We start from the raw sequence: 26,486 nt of genomic DNA on the forward strand, positions 1-26,486 counted from the left end.
AGGCATTCTCAAGAGAAATCTTTTCCACAAGAACATGAGTTTTTACTTTAAAATTTAAATGCAGTTTTTAGACCATTTTTTCCACCTTTTGTCTTTAAGGACTATTTCTAATGAAAGCACTAGATACTCTTCATTAAAAAAGATTTAGATCTGTCAATGGTATGTAAATAGTTGTTACACTGTATTATTTAGGGACTAATGGCAAGAAAGTAAACCTATGCCTGTTCAATACAGATAGTTCTAAAATATTTTTGATCCATAGTTGAATTCTTGAATGTTAAACCTGCTGACACGCCTGCTTTGTGCCATTGATTTCTTTTCATCTCTGTCTTTTTAAACATTCTTTGAGTAGATAGCTAGTAATGTTAATTGAAATTCCAAGTAAGAGTATTTCTGGCAGGCTGTCCTACTAAGCAGTAAGATCTGAAAATTACATAAAGCAATTATGAAAGGATTAATTTGAGAAGGTGTAAGAAAAGACCCACTAGTTGCTTCATCCTTCCTCTGCCTCTGCTTCGTCCCACACTCAGGGACGCAGGGGTTGTGTGGTTAGGGACCTGCTCCCTTGTTTACTGCCGTATACCCAGTGTCTAGCATGGAACCAGTGTTCAATTAAGGTTTCTAAATTAAGGGATGAGCAATACACGGGCTGAGATTCCCCCCATTCAGGCTCTGCGCCTGTCTGCGGCCCACTGTCCAGCAGTGAGTGCAGCAGGTGCTGGGGAGTGCTGAGCCACTGGCTGAGGGTGTAGTCCAGCCATGTGCACCCAGCACTGCCCTGTCACCCACGCCTACAAGAAGGCACACTGTGGGGCGTGCATGCTGGGGAGGGCCCTGGTGGCTCTCCCATCCCGCCAGCTTCTTGTGTGTGATTTCTCCAAGGAAGCAATGAGGGTATAAGATAGCTTTTAAAAGTTGAATGACAATACCATGTGCAAACTCTGGAACACAGTTGCTGCATATTGGAGAAAACCAAAGCAGGAAACCCCAATTCTTTTTTGTTTATTAAATTATAGGTTTCAGCACACAGTGTCAGAAATATATTGTAGTCCATCCTCCATACACTAAATCTGCATAGTGGGTAATTGTGCTTCTCCCTCAGATTTTTGAAAAATGAACATAAAAGTTGTGCCTATTTAGGGACACTAGTTGATGATACATGTACATATTGTGCAATGTTCATATCTGCTTCACTTTTATTTAAGTATATTTCCTGTAAGAAAATGCATTTTCTTCTTGGTATAAGTATTATACTGTTTCATTAAGCTTTCAAACAGGAGCTTTAGTTGTCCTTCCATTCCTCAGGTTCTGCATCAGATTCAACCAACCAGCCATGCATCAGAAATATTTCAGGGGAGCTAGGAGCTGGGCGTGGTGGCACACACCTGTAATCACAGCAGCTTGGGAGGTTGAGGCAGGAGGATCGAAAGTTCAAAGTCAGCCTTGGCAACTTAGAGAAAGCCCTAAGAAACTTAATGAGACCCTGTCTCACAAAAAAAAGAACTGGAGATGTGCTCAATGGTAAAATGCCCTTGGGCCCAGTCCCTGGTATTTAAAAAAAAAAAGTGTGTGTGTGTGTGTGTGTGTAAAATGTGCTCCTACTGTACCTGGACAGACTCTTCATTATTCACTAAACAGTGCAGTCTAATGACAGTTTGCATAGCATTCACGTTGTATAAGGTATTGTAAGTAACCTGGAGATGAATTAAGCATATGGGAGGATGTGCACAGGTAAAATGCAAACACCGTGCCACTTTACGTTAGAGACATGAGCATCCTCGGATGTCGGTACCTAGGAGTCCTAAGGAGAGGTTCTCTCAGGCAGTTTTCTGCCACTGGCCCTCACTGCATGGATTTCTCTGTCCTTCCTCTGCATTTTCCAGGGTGAAGCTCCATCTCATTCTCCTCAGGCTCTTCCTCTAAAGCCTTGTGCATGGTAGAGAATGAACCCCTGGGCTGCGGGGTAGCTCCTGGAGGCTTGCTTGCCTAACAGGTTCCAGCCCAGGTTCTTTCCCCATCACCAGGTGGTGGGAGGTGACTCGCACAGCGGGTAAAGGGTACCAGGCCTGAAGTGGAGTGCGTTGTGGGTTCCAGCAGTCTGAGAGCTCTGGCCAGGCGCAGTGCTGCCGTGGGAATGAGCACTTCTCCCGGTGCTCTGCCCCACAGTGGGATGCCAGGGTGCTGTGTGCTTAGCAGAGTTGAGGGAGACTGCAGTGCGTTTGAGGGTGACCTGGACCACAAGAGCTTTCCATTGCCAGCCCCCACTTGAGAAACAGAGGAAGGAATGACTCAAAATTTTATTTGACAAACAGAGATGGGTCCAGCTCCCTCGAGTCCTGCAGCATGGTCCCAGACCTAAGGCAGAAGACCCCTGTCCTCCAGAAGTGTCGATGACAGAAGAGGGCGGAGAGAAGTGTGGGACTGCCGTCACAGGAGACGGTTTTGTTCGCGTCTCCTTTTCTCAGCCTCGTGTGGCAGCCTCCTGCAGCCTGACTTCATGCGGCAGCCACGCTCCTTCAGACCCTGACGTACTTCTCCCGAATGCCTCGTGCGCCCACATTTGTTTTTATCTGATCTCATAGCGGTAGCCCTGCCTCTGCTTTCGTGGCTGCCTGCAGCCTCTTACATTTTCACCTCCCAGGGATAGAAACTCACATTGTGTCCTTAGCTTGATTCTAAACAGGATCAAAATGGAATATTTCTTAAACTGAAGCTAGCAAGGGCCTTGGGCTCTCCTAGTCGAGGCGAAGACAGGAAGAGCAAATTGCAAGAACTTGAGAATCTGGCATCAGTTCTGATGGTCAATGGAGAAAATGCAGGAGATGTCTGACTTTTCTTCTTTAATCTCTTCATATTATACAGCTTTACCCAGAAATACCCACCAGTAAAGTTCTTATCAGAAAAGGATCGAAAAAGAATTTTGGTAAGTTTGCACATCTTAAGACATATTAAGACAATTTTTGGGGGTGGGAGAGGTACTGGGGATTGAACTCAGGGGCACTCGACCACTGAGCCACATCCCCAGCCCTAGTCTGTGTTTTATTTAGAGACAGGGTCTCACTGAGTTGCTTAGTGCCTGGCTTTTGCTGAGGCTGACTTTGAACTCTCCGATCCTCCTGCTTCAGTTTCCCCAGCTGCTGAGATCACAGGCACGCACCACCGCATCCAGCAAGACACTTTTTTTTTAATGGAGAGATTATTCATATACCATAAAATCCCGCCTTCTCAGATAGCAGTTCAGTGGTTTGTAGTTTGTTTGCATCTCTGCAACAGTGCCACATACAATTCCACAGTATTTTCATCACTCCAAATGAAAGCCTGTACCCATGAGCAGTTACTTTCCATCACCTCCTCCCCAGCTCCTGGCAACTAAAACTACTTTGTCTCTGTGGATTTTCCTCTTATAAACATTTCATATGAACGAAGTGATAACCATATGTGGTCATTTGTGACTAGTTTCTTTCACCAAGAATAATGTTTCCAAGGCTGATCCATACCGTTCTGTGAAGCAGTACTTCATTCCTTTTTAGAGCTGAAGAATATTCCATTTTATGGATAGACCTCATTTGCTTATCCATTTCTCAGTTGTTGGACATTGGAAGTTGTTTATGCTTAGAGTTATTTTGAATAATGCTACTGCGAACATCTGTCTCTACATGTGTTTTGTTGTGAATGTAGGTTTTCAGTTTTAGGTCATACCTAGGAATAGAATTACTGGATCACGTAATCCTATGTTTAACTTTTGAGGAAGTGTGAAACTTCCAGAAGTTTGAACTTTTTCTGTTTCAAAGACCACTTTGGGGTAAATACTCTGGTGGCTTCCTTGGCTAATAGTCTTCTTGTTAAACATCAATACAAATTTCACCAGTGAAAAAGCCCTATTTTACTATCCTATAGAAAACTGTTTGAAGAGATTGTACCTTTATGTTTTTTTTTAACTAACAGCTTTATTAAGATGTAATTTACTCTACCTAAAGTGTACAATTCCATGATTTTCATATAATCCCAGAGTTGTACAACCTTTATATATCTAATTTAGAATCCAAAAAACCCTGAACCCACTAATGGTCACTTTTTTCCCCGCAGAGCCCTCCACACCATAAGCCCTTGGCAGCTGTCAGCCTGCTTTCTGGCATATAGGTTTACCACTTGTAGATTTATTATCCAGATGAAATAATGTCATGTTTGTCCTTTTGTGACTGGCATCTTTCACTTAGCATAAAGTTTCCAACCTTCATTCTAATTGTAGCTTGTCTCGGTATCTTATATCTTCTTAGCACCAACTAGTCCTTTGTGCAAATAAAGCATGTTATTTATACATTCATTTTATAGGTCAAATGATGGTTCTGTGTTTAACCTTTTGAGAACCTGCCAGACCGTTGGCCAGAACAATTGTGCCCTTTCACGTTTCCCCCAGCAGCGTGTGAATGTTCTGGTTTCCACGTGCTCTACACCACTCACTGTTGTCTGGTCATTTTGATCCTGTTGTGAAGTAATTTCTCTTTGTGGTCTGGATTTGCTTTTCCCAGATTATGAATGACGCTGAGTGCTTATCGTGTGCTTATTAGCCGTTTCTTACCTTTGGAAATATCGTTTAAATTTTCAGATACTTTTAAGTTGGATTATTTTCCTATCTATTATTGACTTATAAGAGTTCATTGTATATTCCCCATGCAGGCTCTTTATCAGGTATTTAACGTGCAAGTATTTTCTCCCACTCTGTGTGACCTGTCTTCACTTTCTGGATGGCATTGTTTAAAGTACCAAAGTTTTTAATGTCAGTGAAGTCCATTTGTCTTTGTTGTTTGTACTTTGGCATTACATTTAAGTCATTGGTTACTCAAAATCATAAAACTTAACTATGTCTTTTACTAAGAGTTTTATAGATTTAGTTCTTAAATTTAGGCTTATGTCCTATTGAGTCACTTTCTGAATATGGTGTTAGGTGAGGGTCCTTCATCCTTTCGCATCTGGCTGCCTAGTTGCCCAACACAATTTGTTGAAAAGATTCATAACTGCCCATCAAGTTATCCTGGCATGCTTGTTAAAAATAGTTGACCATAAATATAAGTATTTGTTTCTAGATACTCACCTCCATAGATTTATATGGCTATCCTTTGCCAGTATCACATCATCTCAATTACTTTAGCTTTGTAGTAAGTTTTAAAGTCAGAAAGGATAATTTCTTCAATTTCATTCTTTTTCCAAGATAGTTGTGGTTATTTTGAATCTGTGTTAGTCATAGTTTCACAGCTGTGACCAAAATGCCTGACAAGAGCAACTTAGGGAAGGAAGAGCGTATTTCTTCTCACAGTTTCAGCGATTCAGTCCATCATCAGCCAGTTCCATTGCTCTGGGCCCATGGTGAGGCAGAACGTCATGATGGAGGGTAAGGTGGAGGAGCAGTTTCCATTCATGAGGCCAGGAGGGAAGAGGGAGAAAGGTGCAGGGACTGTAGAGAAGATGAACCCTTCTGTGGTGGGTCCCCCAGCTACGCCCTACCTACCGGCAGTTTGCACCCAGTTAATCCCTTCAAACTAGGAGACACTGATGATCCAGTAATTTTGCCTACCTCCTGCATTAACGCAGGAGCTTTTGGGAGATATCTTATAGCCAAACCATAATGGGATCCCTTGTAGTTTCTATAATTTTAGAATCAGCTTGTCAGTTCCTCTAGACAAGTCATCTAAGATTTTTTTTAAAGACCATTGAACCTATAGGTCTATATGGACAGTATTGCCACCTTTCTTTTTTTTTATTTTTATTTTTTTTATTTTTACAGACTGCATTTCGATTCATTGTACACAAATGGGGTACAAATTTTTGTTTCTGTGGTTGTGCACAATATAGATTCATACCATTCATGTAATCTTAATAGTAAGCATTGTAATTCTTGAACATGGGTTCTTTCTATTGTTTTAGTCTTATTTCTTTCAACATTTTATTTTATTATTTTTTATGTTTTCAGAGTACAAGTTTTTTACTCATTTTGTTAAATGTCTTCAAAAGTATTTGTTTTTATTGCTATTGTATATGGAAATTGTTTTATTAGCTTCATTGTAGGTGGAAAGTACATAGAAACCTGTTGATTATTTTGCTGTGTCCTGCAGCCTTCTTGGTTTCATTGGTTGGCTTTAGTAATTTTAATTGGATTTCTTCAGATTTTCTAAACACAAGGGAACGTTACCTGCAAGTATAGGTAGTTTTATCACTGGTGAAGGTTCCATAGAGGAGGACCTCAGGACTAGGGGGTTCTTGACAAATGTCACAGAGAACCCTTGAAGGATATACCAGGTAGAAGCCCAAACACAGAAATTTGTAGGAAACAAGGATCGTACACTGGAAGGGCGAGAGAGAGTGAGTGCAGGCTGTCTGGCATTGCTGTGGTCTGGGGTTTAACATTCATAGAGGGATGGTGCCCCGGGGCTGAACGAGAGGTGGACTTGGTTACACAGCTTTGCCTCAGTTGTTGCCCTCATGGGTTCTGTTCTGTGGGCAGGGACAGGGACTGGGTTGCCCGGGCTCTGTGGGTTTTCTGTGTCATCCATTTACCGGTGTTTCCTGTATGCTGACGGTTCATGGGTGCTTCTTGATTCCAGTGGGGTTCACGGGTCTCTTTGAGACGCAGTTGTTTGTTTGGTTTTTTTTTAAATCCCCAAATTTCTGCCTCTTCAATATGGGTGTCTTTTATTTCACTTTCTTGACTAATTGCTGTGGCCAGAACTTCCGGTACTTCCAGTACAATGTTGACTGTAGACGGAAACAGCAGATACCCTTGCCTTGTTTCTGTTCATGAAGCGCAGGAAACCTCTTAGTCTTTGACAGGTAAGTATCATGTTAGGTGTGGCCTTCTCGTGGGTACCCTTTGTCAAGTTGAAGAAGTTACCTCCTAATTTGCTCAGTTTGCAACCAGTATTGCATATGCAAAATAAATCCTGAATGGTTATGGTGAATCTATATTCAAAAGGAATATTGGTCTGTGATTTTTTTTTAATAGAGTAATAGCGGTCTCATAGGATAGATTGGGAAGTATTCCCCCAGTGCTTTTATTTATTTATTTTTGATGAGTTTGTGAAGACTTGGGTTCGATTCTTCTTTACATGTGTACTGAAATTAACCACAGAAGCCCTCTGGGCTTGGACTTCGTTAGTAATTTTCTGTGGGTTTTATTTTTTTCTTTTAATTACTAATTCAGTCTTTCAGATTCTCTGTATCTTGTAAATCATCCCTGGTACCTTGTGTGTTTCTAGGAGTTTCTCCATTTCACCCAAGTCGTCTAATTTATTGGCAAACAGTTGGTCAGACTATGGCTTTGCTATGATTTATTTTATTTCTGTAAGTTCAGTAATATGTTTCCCCTTTCATTTCTAATTTTATTAGTTTGGATATTGTCTCTTTCTTCTTAGTCTAGTGTAGTGTCAATTTTGTTAATCTTTTTAAGGAACTATCTGTTGATTTTCTTGGGTTTTTCTGGTCTCTATTTCATGAATTTCTGTTCAGATCCTTATTATTTCCTTGCTTCTGTTTTAGGGTTAGTTTCCTTTTCTTTTTCCAGTGTCTTAAGCTGAGCGTGTAGGTTGCTGATTTGAGATCTTGTTTTATTCAGTATAGGCACATGCTGCTATAAATCTCCTTTAAACACCGCTTTAGCTGCATACCATAAGTTGGGGTACACCCTTTCTTCATTGTCATTCATCTCAAAAGTATTTTCCAATTTCTCTTGTGATTTCTTCTTTGATCCCTTGCCATTCAGGAGTGTGTTATTTAATTTCTACATACTTGTAACTATCTCAGCTTTCTGTGTTTTAGTCAGCTTTGCGTTGCTGTGACCAAAAACCTGACCTGAATGAAACAGAGGGGAAAAGGTTTGTTCTGACCCACTGTTTCAGAGTTCAGTCAGTGGTGAGCCAGCTCCATAGCTGTGGGCACTAGGTGACCTAGGACATCGTGACGGAAGGACGTGATGGAAGAAAGCAGTACAGAGCATGGCAACCAGGAAGCGAGAACTCTGCTCACCAGGGACAAAATATAAACCCCAAACGCACAACCCAGTGACACACCTTCTCCAGTCACACCCTACCTGCCTACAGTTACCACCCAGTTGATCCACCAGTGAATTAATCCACTGATTAGGTTGTACCTTTCATGATCTAATCAGTTTACCTCTGAAAATTCCTGCATTGTCTGAGCTTTTTATACTGATAACTTGATTTCATTCCGTGGTAGTCAGAGAACACACTTTTTTTTTTTTTTGCTTCAAATCCTTTCAGATATACTGATGCTTGTTTTATAGAATAGGATGTCATCTAACCTAAGGAGTATTCTATTCCTCTTAAAAAGAATCTTGTTGTTAGTGTTGGTTGGAGCATTACATAGCTGTGTTAGCTCTAACTCGTTTATAGTGTTTTCCAAGCCTTCAGTTCCCCTGTTAATCTGCGTAGTTTTGGTATAAGCTTGAAAGATTGAAGTCTCCAATTAATCTTTTTTTGGGGATAGGGGTGTATCAGGGATTGAACTCAGGGGCACTCGACCACTGAGCCACATCCCCTTATTTAGAGATAGGGTCTCATCGAGTTGCCTAGTGCCTTGCTTTTGCTGAGGCTGGTTTGAACTCAGATCCTCCTGCCACAGCCTCCTGAGCCAAGGGATTATTCTAGTTATTCTTGTAGAATTCACTGTTTCTTCCTTCAGTTCTTTCAATATTTTGGGTTGCTCTTGTTAGTTACATAAATGATTACAAGTGTTATATCTGCCTGATTACCTTTTGTTATTATAAAAGGCCTATTTTAATATTTGTTATTTTAAAGCATATTTTATCTGTTGTTATAGCCACTTTTTTTTGTTCCTGATTATATACTATATTTTAGATCTTTTTATGTTCAGCTTATTTAAATGTGAAGTGTGCCTCATTTAAATACTTACATCATTGGATCTTGTTTTTCTTTCATTCTAATCATCTCTGCCTTTTGAGTAGATTGTTTAATCCTTTCACATTTAATGTTGAGATAGTTGAATTTATACCTGTTGTTTAACTTTTCTGTATGCCTCATGTCTCTGTTCCTGTATTCCTGTTTTCTTTTGCTTTAAATATATTCTTGTATAACACCTGAGTTACTGTAATTTTTTTTAACTTTTAAAATTAATTTTATTTCTGGTTCTCTAGTAGTTGTATATATTATGAGATCTGTATCACATTTTTACTAATTGAATTCCACTTATAATTATATTCCACTTAGCATGATATTCTCCAATTTCATTCATTTAACAGCAAATGCCATAATTTCATTCTTTTTTATGGCTGAGTAATATTCCATTGTGTGTGTGTGTGTGTGTGTGTGTGTGTGTGTGTGTGTATGTATCACATTTTTTTATCCATTCATCACTAGGTTGGTTACATAGCTTAGCTATTGTGAATTGAGCTGCTATAACATTGATGTGGGTATGTCACTGTAATATGCTGTCCTTGGGGGACAATCCAAGGAGTGGGATAGCTAAGTCAAATGGTGATTCCATTCCAGGTTTTCTGAGGAATCTCCATACTGCTTTCCATAGTGGTTGCACCAGTCTGCAGTCCCACCAGGAATGTATGGTGGACCTTTTTCCCTACATCCTCACCAATACTTATTGTTGCTTGTATTCTTGATATTTGCCATTCTGACTGGAGTGAGATGAAATCTTAGAGTCGTTTTTTTTTTTGGTGGTGCTGGGGATTGAACCCAGGGCCTCGTGCATGCCAGGCAAGCACTCTGCCAACTGAGCTATCTCCCCAGCCCCTTAGAGTAGTTTTGATTTGCATTTTTCTAATTGCTACAGATGTTAAACATTTTTTCATATATTTGTTCATTGATTGTATTTCTTCTTCTGTGAAGTGTCTATTCAGTTCCTTAGCCTATTTATTGATTGGGTTATTTTGTTGTTGTTGTTGTTGTTTGAGTTCTTTATATATCCTAGAGATTAATGCTTTATCTGAGGTGCATGTGGTAAAGATCTCCCAAAATCTAGGCTCTCTCTTCACATTATCGATTTTTTCTTTTGCTGAGAAGAAGCTTTTTAGTTTGAATCCATCCCATTTATTGATTCTTGATTTTACTTCTTGCACTTTAGGGGACTTGTTAAGGAAGTCAGATCCTAGGTTGACATGGTAAAGATTTGAGCCTACTTTTTCTTCTTTTAGGTACAGGGTCTCTGTTCTAGTCCCTAAGTCTTTGATCCACTTTGAGTTGATTTTTGTGCAGGGTGAGAGAAGTTTAATTTTATTTTGTTACATGTGACTTTCCATTTTTCCCAGCACCATTTGTCAAAGTGGCTATATTTTCTCCAGTGAATGTTTTTAGCACCTTTGCCTAGTGTTAAGATAACTGTATTTATGTGGGTTTGTCTCTGCGTCTTCTGTTTTGTACCATTGGTCTACATGTCTGTTTTGGTGCCAGTTCCATGCTGTTTTTATTACTGTAGCTCTGTAGTATAGTTTGAGGTCTGGTATGATGATGCCTCCTACTGTCTTCCTCCTTTTTATGTTCTAACTGCATGCACGTTGGTGCACTTAATGGTATCCCCTCTTTGTCTGAGACTCTATTCAATTTCCTTTTCTTTCTTTCCTTTTTTTTTTTTTTTTTTAATTTGTCCCATGGGTTACATAAGTCCTCCCAATCTGTCTCAAGTTTGCTGATTCTTTTGGCAGTTCCCATCAGCTGTTGAATTCCTCTATTGAATCTTGCTTTTCGGTTGTGGTCCTTTTCAGCTCCAGAATTTTCACTTGTTTCATTTGCGTTCTCTCACCTTCAGCGTCGTTTCCATTAGTCCTTTGAACGTGTTTACAGTGGCCACTTCGAGTCTTTGTTTTGTCTGACATCTGGGCCCTCACGCAGGCGAGTGTTTTGCCTGTAGCTTCTCTGCCTCCTCCATGTCGGCCGTCACAGTGTTCTTATGTGCCTTTTCCTGGGGGTGTTTTACGTGCTGTGTCCCAATACAGATTACCGGAGGTGCGGGGTTCGTGGGCTCCCATCTGACTGACAAACTCATGATGGACGGCCATGAGGTGACCGTGGTGGACAACTTCTTCACAGGCAGGAAGAGAAACGTGGAGCACTGGATTGGCCATGAGAACTTCGAGCTGATAAACCATGATGTAGTGGAGCCCCTCTACATAGAAGGTAAGAGAGAAGTGCACAGCAGCTTCATTTTAATGGGTAGCCATTCTCCCCAGAGCAGCCAGAGCCCCAAGGATTGGCCCGATTTGGCCACATTGAGTGTTGTGTTATGTTCTGTTTTTGAAATGGTCTCAATGTGTACAAGGCACCTTCCTCATTCCTGTGGTACAGAATATGATCACAGTGTGAGCGTGCTCTCTGTCACACCCTGGCTTTGAACTTCTTGGATCTGATGAGTAACATTTGTGTAATGTACATCTGTTAGGGTCTGAGTGTGTGTACCCCAGGTTCATATGTGGAAGCCTTAACCCCCAGGCGTTGGCATCTTTGGGAGGTGATTAGGTCATGAGCATGGAGCCCTATATGACTGGGATCAATGTCCTTATAGAAGAAACCAGAGAGCCCCCTAACCCTGGTACCACGGGTAGACACAGTGAGAAGGTGCCATCTGTGAACCAGGAAGCAGGTGCTCACCAGACACACTCTCTGCCAGCACCTTGGTCTTGGACTAAGAGAGAGGAAGTTCTGTTGCATATGAGTCTCCAGTTTATGATACTTCATTATAGCAGCCTGAGTGAACTAAGACAGCACTTCTATTGCCTAACAAGTCAAATTCCCGAGCTGCTTGCATCTAATTACTTCTAGCTTCCTGTAGAAAGTTCGTGACGTAGAATGCTGCTATAGTTTGAATCTTGAATGTTCCCTAAGAGTCTGTGTATTAAAAGCTTGGTCCCTGAGGTGGTGTTATCGGGAGGTGCTGTGGACCTTTAGGTGTTGGGGCTTTATGGGGGTCCTTAGAATATTGGGGACTTGCCTTTGAAGGGTGTTACAGGATCCCAATGTTTCCCTTTTCCTCTTTTTTCCTGGCTTGTGATGTAATTGATTCTGCTTTGCTACAAACTCCTGCCATAATGTGCTGCCCTTACCAGAGACCCAAAGTCATGGGGCCACTCGATTTTGAGCTGAAACCTCCAGAACTATGAGCCAAAATAAACCTTTCCTCTTTACAAGTTAATTGTCTCAGGCATTTCATTATAGTAATAGAGAGATGACTAATAAAAATGTTGAATTAATATCAGTTACAAGTGTTTAGAGTCCTCTTAACTTTGCCATTTTAAAGGGATTGGGCCAATAGGTAATATAGTGACTCTCAAAATGATTCATCCACATGTTAACCCCCAGAACCTACCCCAGAATATACCTTCTGTGGAAAGTGGTATATTAAGGATTTCCAGTGAACCTCACGTGGATTCCTGGGATAGACCATACCTCATATGGCAAGTGTCCTTATAAAAGAATTGGAGAAGACTCAGACACACAGGAAGAAAAGAAGAAGGCCATGTGAAGACTGAAGAGTGTAGTTTTGCAGCCCCAGGTCAAAGAATGCCTGGACGAGGCAGGGAAGGCTTTACCTTGGATCTCTGGAGGAAGTGTGGCCTGGCCACTGCTGTGCTGCCAGGCTTCGGCTTCTATAGCTGTACAGGAATACGTGTTTTATAAGAGAAGCTAATTCAGGGGCCTTCGGTGGAATTTGAAAGGTCTTCTTCCTCTAAAATTCTCTAAGGCGTGTTGAGGCGAGCTACCTCCAGGTCTTGCTGGTTGGTGCCTCTGAGTTCACAGACATGAGGCATCCTCATTGGGGCAACCCCATGAGCTGAAGAGTATAAAACTGGAGTTGGGCTGGGATCTGCCCAAAGCATAGGGCTACTAGTGGCAAAGCCAGAATTCAGCCTGGTTCTGAGGCTCCAGGGCTTCTACAGTACCCCCTCCCAACCCTCAGACACATACAGAGAGCAGCGTGCTTCCTTCCCACGCTGCAGGCATTGCCCATGTCCAACAGAGTGTCTTGAGCAGCCGGTGTGATCACTGAGGAGCTCGTACTGTATGGCTGCCCCGAAGTTCATTTAATCCTATTTAACATTCTACAGGGTTTTGTTACAAATGCATTTGTTGGAATGTTTTGCTTCTCTGTAAATACCAAAAAGCAAGTTGTACCGAATACTTCCATGTCTTCTTCCTTTTGGGAGGTTGACCCTCTTACTTTGACATTAATAACGCCAAGTACTGCCTTTAAAAACTACTAACAAAATGTTTTGCTAATATAGTAGAAAATCAGTGGTTGAAGGTATATTTCTTTGCATTGAAAAGTTGCAATTTTCTAACATGTTAATTCACAAAAGAAATTCAGATGGTTTCTTTAACTGACTTGTAAAATTTGCTTTTAGCATGAGTTCTTCATACTGGGAATGTTAAGCATTGGTCTGTATCTATCATCTTCCCCCAGTTTGGTTTTTTGGGCCTTTTTGTTTCATTGAAACTTTATAATTTTAATATAGTCTCATCTGTTCATTTCCCCTTTGCTATTTTTCTGTTTGTGTTATGTTGTAACCATTTCAAGATTAGATGAATATTTAATCTGATCTTTTAAAAAATAGCCATGTTGGGATTTTTTGTTAGTTGATTGGTTTTTGCCTTGTTTTAAATATTTAATTATTGAGTCCACTTCGGTTTGACTTTTGGATTGGGCCACAGTTTTTGTAAAGTGAACCACATTTGAGATAATATAGGTCAGATGTTCCACCTTCTGCACCTGGACTTACTCATAATGACCAGGGCTCTGCCAGGCCAAGTTCTCAAGGTTCCTGCTAAGGGGTCTTCTTCCAGGAATCACCCAGAATCTGTCTGGAGACCGCTGCGAAGGGACTCTGCTGACACAGCCAACATTAAGAACCACTTGTTGTAAAATGGAGATTATGTTGGATTATCTGGGAGGGCCCCTTGTAATCAAGCACATAAACACTTAAAAAGCAGCAGAAGTAAAAGAGGCAGGTAAGATTCTGTGGAAGAGATGCCCTGGAGAGTCCCAGCAGAAGGGAGGCCATGAGATTTGTGTGGGAGAGGCACTTCACAAGGCTGCCAGCCTTGAAGGGGCCATGAGCCAAGGAGCAGCTCTCTACCAGCAGGAAGGGCCGTCCGCAGCCTGGAGGAGCTCAGCTCTCCAGTGTGCTGAATCACCCTCTGAAGAAATGAACACAGCCCTGCTGACACTTCCTTCAGTCCAAGAGAGCCCAGCGGAGAACCGGTGGAGGCACACCATGCCTGACCTCTGACCTCACGGTTGGGTAGTTTTAAAGCCTCTAAATTTGTTGGGATAGTAGTAAGAAAACAACCACAGGGTCTTAGCACAATACCTGGCCCACAGCTACTGCTCCCTAAAGGATAACCATTTTTCTTAGTATTACTCTTTTTTTTGTTCTATACTTGCCAATATGTTTATTATAGTATGAAGCAGTTGATTACATAATTTAGTACTACTGAGAAACGGAAACTTGGTAGAAATTCTATGTTAGTAAGTAAATTATGTTCCTTACCTGTGAAATTTGACTCCAAAGCCACTCTAAGCCATTTCCACTACTTCTGCCTGTAGAACGAGCGTAGAACACATCATACACACGTGCATACCCCTGCACTGGTGGAATCATATGATGAATGAATATTTTGTCCTGTGCTCAGAATATCAAATCCCCTCAGTTGACACTTATCTTGGGAGGCACAAAGCCTTTCCCCTCATAGTTGAAGCCTGTTTTTCACTTCCTCCTTCCAGGGTTCCCAGTCTTGGCATAGGGTTCTTTCCCATGCTTGATAATTCCCTCCCTGTCCTGCTGTAGCCCCACGCCATCTCTTCCCTTCACCACTTCTTCCCCACAATGCCTGCTTCATTCAGCAGCAGCTAAGTGCACATTTTCTCAAGCTCACAAGGAACATTCCCAAAACGGACCATTTTCTGGGTCACAAAACACCTCAGCAAACCTGAAAGAATAAAGGCCAGATAAAATATACTGTCAAACCACAGCAAAATTAAACTAGAAATCAAGAGCAGCAAGATAGCTAGAAAACTACAAAATACTTTGAGATTTGAATGACATACTTGTATGTGACACCTGGGTCAAAGAAGAAATCTCAAGTGAAGATTAAAAAGTACTTTGGCCAGGCACAGTGGCTCACGACTATAATCCCAGCAGCTGAGGCAGGAGGATTGAAAGTTCAAAGCCAGCCTCTCCAAAGCAAGGTGCTAAGCAACTCAGTGAGACCCTGTCTCTAAATAAAATACAAAATAGGTTGGGGATGTGGCTCAGTGGTGGAGTGCCACTGAGTTCAATCCCTGGCATCCCCCAAAAATAAAAAAAGTACTTTGACCTAAATAAGAGAATTAGGTTTTTTGTTTATGCATTTGATAAAGATTGAGATAAGAGAGAATCTTAAGTGTGTATTTGTGACCTAGCTAATACCAGTATATGTTCATCCATCTCCCTTAAAGAGGCAGCAACCTGTTACATAGTGCCCTGCGTCTCATTTTCTTCCTTGTACTGCATCCTGGTGATCTTTTCATAGCATACATACTCAGCTGCTTAGTATTCTGTTGTGTGACTGTTCTAGATCCCTTTACAAAGGTTTTTTTCTTCCCTTCAGTGTTATTTATTGGAAAGTCCCCATTGTGATAATATACGACAGTTTCATTATTTCTTGTCATTGGGTCTTTAGGTTCTTTGCAACTTAGGGCCATCATGAACCATTCTTCAGAAAGCCACCAGTATTCACTTGTATGTCCCTTTCGTCATTATCTCCATTTATAGTGGAGCCTAAACAAGGAGCCAATATTTTCCTGAAAAGCTGCTCTGATGTGCTTTTCCCCTGTCCTCATAAATAGGAATCTTGAGACCAGCATTCCTGTAGAGAACCAAAATAGTCAATAATGCCCATCGGGTCCTGGGGAGACTGATTCCTGGAAACTGCAGTAGAAAAGGTTAGGAAAATAAGAGGGCCTGACTTCAGCGAACACTGCACAATCCTACGTCCGAGTCAGTGTTCTGACCACAATCGGATTAGCAGGTTCAGTGCTGTGTGAAGCAGGTGAGGAAAGAAAGGCAGAGTTCAGTTACCATCTTCTACCCAGATACTGAAACCCTGAAAGGCCATGAGGAGAGATGTCAAGAGGGAAGACAGCAGAACCTGGGCTCTCAACCCTGGCGCCCACTGTGAAAAGGAATGTGGAGGGAAATGGCGTTTGCCGAGGGGGTCGAGTCCCTGCTGATGTGCCGCTCTGATGAGAGTATTGTTATTGAATCATAGCATGTGGATTTCTGTCTCCACTTTGTTATGTTGTGTGTGTGAGTATGAACTGTAGTGGTAGTGGATTTCAGGGTCCTATCGTTTAATTTGGATCACTGGGGCTTCCTCCAGAGCAGCTCAGGACACTGGAAGTCTCCCTCCCTGTGGTGGCATCATGGGGCAAGGGAACCCTCTGTTCCTTGCCGGTAACACGGACGGCAGCCCCAGGACCAGGGCTGAGTCAGATGTCCGGCGTGGGCAGCCTTCACATTACATCAGTACTGTTTGATAAGAATCGAGGCAAAATCACACTCTTCTTTATGCTGAGAGAAGTGTTAGAAGTCCTGCGTCTTCTGAAATCCTTTTCTCCATCGTAAATACTGTTGCTAGGGACAAGGGCCATGCTGTGGGATGCCAGTTGCAGAGTGGCCTCTCCTTGGGCAGTACAGTCATCCCTCATGCCCAGCAGGGACTGGTTCCAGGACCCCCGAGGACACCAAAATCCACAAATGCTCGAGTCTCTTACATGCAGTGGTGTGATTTTTGCACAGAATCAATGCACATCCTTCTGCATGCCTTAAATCCTTTTTAGGTGTGTTGGAGTACCTAATCAAAGTAAATGTCATGTAGACACTTGCTAATACTGTGTTGCTTAATGAACAATGATGGGACAAAATCATCATGTTCAGTACAGATGCAGCCCTTTGGGGATATTTTTGACCCATGACTGGTGGAATCTGTGGGTGCAGAGCCATGGATATGGAGGCCTGACTCTATTTCTGCCAGGCCTCTGACGTGGAGTGTAGAAAGAGAATCCTGTGGCACTTATAGCTTTATGATAATATTTCATTATATGCTGCATCATCACGGGCATTCACAGAAAGAACCACCCCTCTAGCTGTTTCATTGTCCAGAGTCTTCAGTTTCAAGATGCAAACCCTTACTGGCACTCCACAGCGCTGTTGAGCATGGCAGGAGGAACTGACACCGGGCACCGTGGAAGTGCTGCAGAGGTGATCAACAGAGGCGGGTATACCTGCAGCCTGTTTTATACGGATCGCCTCTCTGGTAGAAGTTAATGCCTGATTTCTCTGATAAGTGGTTTTGGTTCTCCCAAGAGTTGTTCTGTTTCTACCCTGTTCTTTTCTTCCCCATCTGTGATCATTAGCAAAGTCCACTGAAGAAACAGAAAGTTCATTTGTGGCGAGACACAGGGTTTTCCATCTCTGGGATTCTTGGGAGAGCGGAGGAGGCCTTGTCTGTCCTCTCACCTGTCTCCTGCCGCCTTCTGTGGGAGTACTGTCGGATCAGTCACAGCTCTTTTGGGCTCATTTCTTGAGGCTCCTGTCTAGCTGAAATCATGGCATCATTAATTTTGCACCTTATTTACATTCCAGAACTGGTCGTTGTTTATATCATTCCGCACTCACATGGCGTCTCATCCCTGCTTCTTTATCTCTGCTCTGAAGTTCCCCCCTCTCCCCTTCATGATTCCTTACCAGATTAATTAAATGACAGACTGGTGCAGTGTCCTTTTTAGGACAGGAACTGGAGTTACTGTCATCAGCGTTACAGGCCAAATACTTCCTCACAGAGAAGAGGGGCTGAGGAGAGCTCTGCTTTTCCTCGGGCTCTTAGGTTCTGCACCATGCTCTACTTAAATAAGGTCATGACACAGTTTTATGGGAATATCCCTTAACTTATCAGAGGCAGGAGATTGGCTAAACTCTCAACTGGTGGGGGGAAAAAAACAGATGGAATCCTCTGTTTTAATGAAAAAGTTCCAAATTATCGCTTCACTTAGCTGTTGCTTTGGACTTGGGCCCAAAGCACTGTGAGGGCTATTTGTCTTCAGTTGAAGGTTTCCGGGCCCATCTACAGATTCTGTGCCTGAGCCCCGCAGTGGGCATGTCAGAACACTGCACATGCCAGTAGGCCACCAAGGAGGCCTGCCCTCCCCGCAGCCAAAGCCGTGTGGCGGTAGGAAGGGAGAAGAGGCATTCTGGTGCTCACGGAGTCTGCCTAAGACTTGTGTGGGTCAGGTGAGGTAGCCGGGAGCTGTTGTGAGCCAGCCTTACAACCCCGGCAGCAAAGAGGGATTCTTTCTGATCAGGGACTATAAGGCTTCCCAGAAACCCATGTCTGGGTTCAGCCTTGAAGAAGAGAGCCCATGCCCCAGCCGTGAGGAGGAGAGGAAGGTGCGAGGCGGTGGTTTCTGTTTGGTGTCGGGCTGTCTCGGGCTCTCACACCATTCTTTTTTTTTTTTAAGGTGAATCATGTTTATTTAATCCTGTGAGCGTGTGTTGTGTGATGGTGCCGAGACTGAACCCAGGGCCTCGCACACGGGAGGCAGGTGCTGTGTGGCTGCACAATGTCCCCAGCCTCTCAGGCATTCTTTCCCTCTTCCTCTCAGTGCAGTTTTCTGTCTCCCTGCAGATGTTGTCTCCACAGGAGTGAAGGTGGTGCTGAGCGGCCGGCTCTGTAAGGTCACAGCCCACGCACGCTGGCTCACACTGTCTTTGAGGAACATGGGGTGTCCCTGTGTGAGAACAGAAATGCTTGTGAGGTGGGTAGCAAGATCCAGGTCTTGGCCCACCTCTGTGTGCTCTGGGGTCACTCTCAGCTCTGACTCTGAACATCTGCTTGACACATTGAGTATTGATGACCGGGTCCTGCTCTAGAGTGGCAGGGAGTGTTTTAGGGAGCCTCAGTGCCCACATCTGAGGTTAACTATCTGCCACTTAAACCTTCAGCCCCAGAACGTTTAAGCAGATACACAGGAACGACACAGTATGTTAGTCACCTTCCTGTTACTGTGACAAATACCTGAGATAACCAACTTATAAAGGAAAGAGGTTTATTTGGGCTCATAATTTTAAAGGTCTCTGTCTGTTCACTTTGCCCTCTGGCTTTTGGGTTTGTGGTTAGGCAGCACATGGTAAGTGTGCCTGGCAAAACAACTACTCACCCCATGCGAGGAAGGGAAAAATGGGCAGGGGAGGGATTGGAGTCCCATTATCCCCTTCAAGGGCACATCCCCAGTGACCTCACAACCTCCCACAAGCTCCCATCCCTTAAAGGTTGCATTTCCCTCCACTAATGCTAAACTATGGAACAGGCCTTTGCCACTAGGACCTTTGGGGGACATTCCAGATTCAGACTACACCACGCAGGCTCATACTGGTCCTCTTTGTAATCTGAAAAGACAGAAGCCTCAGGATGAAGGGATTTTGTGAGAATTGATTCTAAAATACTTGTTAATTTCTAGTTTGTGTAATATAGGTTTTTTTGGTTTGCTTTTTATTTTCAGCAACTTATCAGGTTAGAATAGTTGGTGGAAGGGGGATGACAAGATTTTAAAGGTTTTGCGTTTTCTTAGTTCTCTTGAGAAAAAGATTATTGTTTCACCAAGCATTAATTCTGTTTTTAAATTAGGTCAGTATTTTTTGGATTTGGCTTTAAATATACGTGTGTGTGTATACACATATATACACATATATACATATATACAATAAAAACACACACAAAGTTCCTGTCTACCCACCTGAAACTCTATACCAGAGTGTTACCCTGGCATGACCCTGCTGGGTGACTCTCTGAGTCTGTTTTGTGTTACTATAACAGAATATCTGATTCAGCGTAATGCATAATGAGAAGAGATTTAATTAGCTCATAGTTCTGAAGGTTCAAAAGTATGGCATTAGCAGTAGCACATACAAGGATGAGAGAGAAGAAAAAGAAGAAGAAATCACATGTGCAGACAGGAAGCAAAGGAGTAGGAAGTGGCCAGGCCCACCTTTATATATAGCAGTTCTCTCTCTTGAGTCTCAATATAGCCTACAGGAGCTGGAACTCCGGAGAGACTGCATTAGTCCACAACCTAATCACCCCTTGCCAGGCCCCACCTCTTAAGGGTTCTATCCCTTTTTGACACTGCCACTTTGGGAACCAAGCCTCCAGTACATGGACCCTTAGGGGACAAAACACATCAAACCATAGCACTCAGATGTGGAGCAAAGATTAATGGAGATCCCAGCCTGAGCCTCAGGAACTTCTTCTTTATCCCTTACACCCCAGGGTCAGGAAAGGGACAGAGCAGTGGTCCCCTGGTCAGGAGGGGGGCAGGAAACTTTGGGGAGGAGCTGGTGCGTCAGGGCAAAAGGTTCCCTCCAGGCCTCTTGTCCAGGATGAACCCATGTGCGAAGGATGATTGATTCGGCAGTTGGGCTTTCTGATCCCATTCTTAGCTCTGCTGTGAGTGATGGGTGTTTCCTTGCAGAGCTTTGGAACCACCCTCTCCAGCCGTCATCTCAGGGTCTAGTTTTACATGGATGGGTTGCTATTTTCTGCCCTACTTTTGTATCAGGTTTGCTTCACAAACTAAACATATATGCATGCTTAATTCTGTGTCAAAATCAGCCTTCTTTCTGATACGAATGCTGTATTTGGGCACAAATCTCAGAGGATTTTGAACTCCATCATCAGATAGAGTTTAGTCACAGAGCACAGACTCCACTTACTGACCCAGCACGTATGTTGTTTCCAGATAATTAGACTTTCTATTTTTGTTTAAAGTTCTTCTAATTACAAATGTAAATTAGTTTCTACAAAGAGTAATGTGCTAAGAACTAGAATTTCAGTGAAAGATACACTAACACCTTTATTTTACAGTGTAATCGCTAGAAGTTTGAAACTTTCTCAAGAGTTTTTCTTGGAAATAACACGCTTCCCTTTTTTCTCCTTCAGTTGACCAAATATACCATCTGGCGTCCCCCGCCTCCCCTCCGAACTATATGTATAACCCTATCAAGACACTGAAGACCAATACAATTGGGACATTAAACATGTTAGGTAAGTGGTCATTTTCTCATTTTGCTGCTCTTGCTGGGAGTATTTTGGGCAGTTGCAAGCATAGATGTAGTTGTCCTTCCTTGTCTGCAGGGGGTACACTCCACGACCACTAGAGGATTCCTAAAACACCTTTTCTCTTAACAGGGCACTTACCACTTACTGGCTGTAATTTTGCAGTTTGAAATGCAACCACAAAACTTGCACAAAGATTTTTTTCCTTTTTCACAATTTTAGCTTATGATTATTTTCTTCTTTCCTTATTGAAGGACTTTGACCTTTCTCTTAAAGGAAGCACTTTATGGCTTCTCTTTGGCCTTTCTGAATTTCATTTATCTCTACTCTTTGGCACTGGGACCATTATTAAATAAGATAAGGGTTTCTTGAACACAAGCACTGCCCTACCAGAATATTTGATCATTGAGGTGGACACTGAATGGCCAGCTGGTGGGTGGCAAATACAGTGTGGACACACCAGAAAACAGATGTTTCACGTACTGAGCGGAATAGGGTGGGACAGCCCAAGAGTTCATTCTCTATTCAGAACAGTGTACAGTTGAAAACTTAAGAATTGCTTATTTATGAAATTTCCCATTTAATATTTTCAGATTGAGGTTGACCACAGGTAGCTGACCATGAAAAGCAAAGCTGCCTAAGAGGACCCCCACCATTGGAAGTTAATTAGTTTGACCTTGGTGTTTACACGCCTTCTTCATCACCTTGCCCCTATTACTTGACAGTTTCACAGTATGCAGCATGTATGTCAAAAATAACTTTCTTATGTCACAGTCACTGGTATTTGATGCCTCAGGATAAATCCCCTGGGAGTGACCACAGGTGACCAGCATTCCTCTTTCAGTCAACCAGTGCCCAGGATTAATGGCACATCTTGTGCTGGAAGGCTCTGGTCCCAAGATTGTACTGGGATAGCACAATCTTGGACTGGGACCATTATTAAATAATGCCCAAAGAAGTGAGCACCCCTGGAAGGTGGGGGTGAAGAGTCTGCCTAGGTGGATGTTGTGGACACCGAATTCCTGCTCTAATAACCTTAGGATCCACATTAGAGGTGGAAGATGAAAGGGTTGGTGGCATTAAAAACGGCTGCATATGTATTCACAGACGGTGTGCCTTAGATCATGGCTGTGGGTAATATGCACTTGTTAACATTTAAAATTAGAGGCCTGGGGCTGGGGATATAACTCAGTTGGTAGAGAGAGCATTTGCCTCACATGCACAAGGCCCTGGGTTCAATCCTCAGCACTACACTAAAAAGAAATTAGAGGCATGCTTAACTTTTGTTCAGGTTTTTTAAGTAGGTGTTTTGATTATTTGCAAAGTGGAAGAAAGGAACCACTTTTTAAAATGTCAAATGAAAAATGGGTTTAATTATAGGAACATTTAAAGCAGGTTCTATAAATGGATTTAGGAAAAATAGTCCTAAATATTAATTTGAGTGGAACTTGGAGACGAGGATCTAAAAGGGCAGCCGGAGACTGGATTTTAAGTCTCTAAGGCCAAACATTTTGGAGGGTTGTATTAGTCAGGGTCCTTGAGAGGAGCATAGTAGGAATGTATTTAGATATGTAGGAACGGGGTTATTCAGGTCTGAGCATGCTGCTCAGTGACAGAACACTTGCCCAGCAGGCACAAGGCCCTGGGTTCGATCCCCAGCACTGCAATTTTAAAAAAAATTGAAGGAAGGAAGAACAGAACTTATTATGATGGATTGCTCCTATGATTATGGAAGCTGAGAATTCCCATCTTCCTTCTGCAAGCTGGAGACCCAGGGAGGTGGACAGTGTAGTTCAGAGACCTGAGAACCAGAGACCTCAGGACAGATCAGTGCCTACTTTTTCATCCTATTAGGCCCTAAAGGGATTGGATGATGCCCATCTCCTTTACTCAGCCTACAGATTCAAATGCTAATTTCTTCCAGAAATACCTTCACAGACACACCCAAAAATAATGTTCAACTAGATATTTGTTGGGATATATCCCTTAATCTATCTGGTTGATACATAAAATTAACCCTCACAGAGGTCAAGTTCTGAGTGGATTAAGATGATCTATTCTTCTAACCTAGAAAGAGCATTTATTTCCCCTCTTTGTTACACCACCTGCCCTAATCACCAGGCAGGAAAGGGTATCTCTCCTCCTACTTAGAAACATGGTGTGCTGCACCTGAGTCTTGCCACCACAGTCTCCCAAACCTTCCCCACACTCTCTTGGCCCCCCATCCCCCTCATCGTACCATAACTACACCCCGTGGAGGAAAAGCACACTGTGCTTGTGGTATCTGATCATCAGTTTAGGGAATGCAGTCCCTGTACCCAGGGCACCATACTGTCCACTGTGAGGGGATTCAGATAAGGTACCCAGGCTCTTCTGCCAGGGACCTTGGCATCCCGTGGGAGGGTGCTCTGTGGGCACAGGCATTGGTGATGCAGATGAAGAAGGGAGAGGTCCCAGCAAGATGCCATTGGAGTCCAAGCTAGGGCTGAGCCAGGGCTTAAGTGAGAGTGAATGTGGAAGTCCTGCAGGAAGGATGGGGGATCTTCCAGGAATTACATGGACAAAATCAAAGGAGACCCTCAGGATGGGGGACTCCACATGAACTTCGCAGTCTGAACCGAGAGGAGCGGTCATCAACCGTTTTGCACTTGAGCCAAGATGTGCTGCACTTTGCCTGGCTTCCTCAGGGAGAGCCCTTCCCTCCCCTGCTTCCCCATCGCTCAGGTCCTGAGTTGACTTCATCTGATGAAACCTCTTTGCTCTTTGTCCAGTCTCAGCATAAACACCTGAGCTACCCTGGCTTCACAGTTGCCTCTATTTCAAAATCTCTGTGCTCAATATCTCTTGAATCAAAATGTTGCATATTTATGTGTATATTTTTACCAAAGTTTAGAGAAAACTAAAAACTAGATTATTCCCACGTGGTGGAAATGGTACAATTACTCTGGAGAACAGCTTGTTTTTTTTTTTTTTTTTTTTTTAATTGAACAGAGCAGAAAGGCACGGCAGCACACATGCGTGATTCCAGCTACTCTGGAGGCAGAGGCAAAAGGATTGCTTCAGGCCAACTAGCAAGACCCTGTCTTATAATAAAAAATAAAAAGGACTGGGGATTTAGCTCAGTGGTAGAGCACCCCCAGTATAAAAAAATAAATATAATAAATAAATATGTGACTACCATAGTAACCCAGTGATTGTCATCTTGGGCATTTATCTCTGAGAATTGAGAACATACAACCACATGAATACCAGTAATAAATGTTCATAGCAGCTTTAGTCATGTGAAAAACTAAAAAGAACTAAAATGTCCAGTAAAGGGTAAATGATGAGATTGTACACCCATTCCCTCATCTAGTCCTCAGGACAAAATAGGAAGAAAATGTTGACACAATAACTTGGTGGACTTCCAAGGAGGTATGATCAGTGAAAAATTCAGTTCTGTAAGGTGATGTATGATTCCACTTATGTATCATATTAGACTGACAAAGTTACAGAAATAGAGAATGGATTTTGGGGTTAAGGGAGTGGAAGGGAAAGAAGAGGTGAGGCAATGGGGGGTCCTTGTGGAGACGGAATGTTCTGTGTCCATTTCATCAGTGGAGGACTCTATCAGTGGAGGTGGTCATAACATCAGTGTCACTGTGACGTTGTAAAATCTGATACTCCGGAGTTGGAAGTTTTTACATTGAAGAAAACTGTGAAGAAGTACGTAGGATCTCTCTGTGTTAACTTCATACCGCTGAATTTGAATGTACAAATATCTCAAAAAGTCAACTTTAAAATGAAAAACGACCTCAGGATCCTTGTTGAAGCCTCTACTTCTGCCTCTACCATAATACGCTGTGGCAACCCACCTCTCAGGTTCCGTGGGCCCTTGAGTCTGTAGCCTGTGGATGTGATCTGATGCAACCTCCCTGTTAACAGCTTTCCTCCTGCACGTGGTGGGGTTGGTGGGATCCATCTCCAGGTTCTCACCCTTTTAGCAGCTATCACATTCTTAAATTTCTTTTCTTTTTTTTTTCTTTTTTTTTTTTTTTTTTTATTCATTGTACACAAATGGAGTACAACTATCGGTTCTCTGGTTGTACACGAAGCAGTCATACCATTTGCATATTCATACACGTACATAATGATGTTTGTCTGGTTCTATTATTATTCCCCCACCCCCCAGCCCTCATTTTCGCCTACACAGTCCATCCTCCTTCCATTCTTCCCTCACCTCCCCCACCCCCGTTAGGTATCGTCAACCCTTACCTTCGTGACTCTCTGCTTCCCTCCAGATCCTCCGACACTCAGACCCCTGACTCCCTCTCACTATAGCCCTCAGCCTTCCCAGCCTCCACATGTTGCCCCTGGGTCCTGCCTGCACACCTTGCCTCGTGTGCCCCTCCTGACAGTGCTTCCTGGGCAGCAGGGGCCATTTTGGAGCCTAAGGTGAAAAAGCCTTGCCTTCTGCCTCCCAAGGTGAGGTCAGAAAATATGGGCAACATATTTTTCATAAGGCAAATAATTTTTTATAAAATTCCTGAAATCACACCTGAGCAAAACAACAGATTCTGATCTTCCTTACAACCTAAAAATCCAACTAAATACTGTTTGTCTAAGGATCCATTTGTGATTTTTCTTACTGATTTTGTTTGTTTGGTCCAAAGTAGATGCAATCAGAGTGGATAATTTGGTGGATCACCAGATAATTTTCATATTAAAATACACTTAAATCAGCCACATAAAGTGTGCCTGTCCATGAAAGTGAACAGTTTCTCAGATCGTGTCTCTGCTCTTTTGCAGGGTTGGCAAAACGTGTGGGTGCCCGTTTGCTCCTGGCCTCAACCTCAGAGGTGTATGGAGGTGAGTGGGTGGAGCCCTAGACACAGTTGCTTCCACCAACCCTTTATGCTGTTTCCCTCCTGTCCTGGGTGAAGAAGGAATCAAGTCCAGGATCCCGTTCTGAGAAGGCCTAGCCTGCTCATGCTCTTCCTGTATGTGATGACCCAGAGGCTTTCCATCCCAGCCGCTGGGGTCACCAGACTCCTTCTCTGAGTAGGATATCTCTTACTGTATACCTTGGAGGACTGAACCTTGTCACCTGGCCAATAAGGGCCCACTGTTTGATTCCACTGGAGTGTTTTATCCATTCTGCTCTTAAGTATAACAGAAATTGCATTCCATGGGGATAGTTTGCCTGTTCAGCTGGCACACGTTATTCCTCACTATGAACAATGCATGCTGCATGCCAGATCTACCAGCAGCCCACAGCTTGGCCTTTAGAGCTTGCTGGGCGATGAGGCATGTGCTGATTGCCTTACCTGATACAGAACAATCTCTAGAAGAACTTTAAGTGGAGGGTGCCAGAAAACTCCAGAG

The 26,486-nt window shown here is 42.9% G+C and overlaps 1 protein-coding gene across 7 annotated transcripts in view; it reads left to right on the plus strand.

Moving 5' to 3' along the window:
- UXS1 (UDP-glucuronate decarboxylase 1) overlaps positions 1–26,486 on the plus strand; it is an 87,731-nt gene that overhangs the window by 36,681 nt on the left and 24,564 nt on the right. For all 7 annotated transcript variants that reach the window (XM_079110367.1, XM_079110368.1, XM_079110369.1 and 4 more), the window contains 4 exons: positions 2,863–2,923; positions 10,973–11,153; positions 21,006–21,110; positions 25,911–25,970. In XM_079110367.1, coding sequence (XP_078966493.1) covers positions 2,863–2,923; positions 10,973–11,153; positions 21,006–21,110; positions 25,911–25,970 — 407 coding nt within the window. The remainder of the gene's footprint in view (positions 1–2,862; positions 2,924–10,972; positions 11,154–21,005; positions 21,111–25,910; positions 25,971–26,486) is intronic.

Source organism: Sciurus vulgaris, assembly GCF_902686455.1.
Source record: "Sciurus vulgaris genome assembly, chromosome: 14".
Classification (NCBI taxonomy): Eukaryota; Metazoa; Chordata; class Mammalia; order Rodentia; family Sciuridae; genus Sciurus; species Sciurus vulgaris.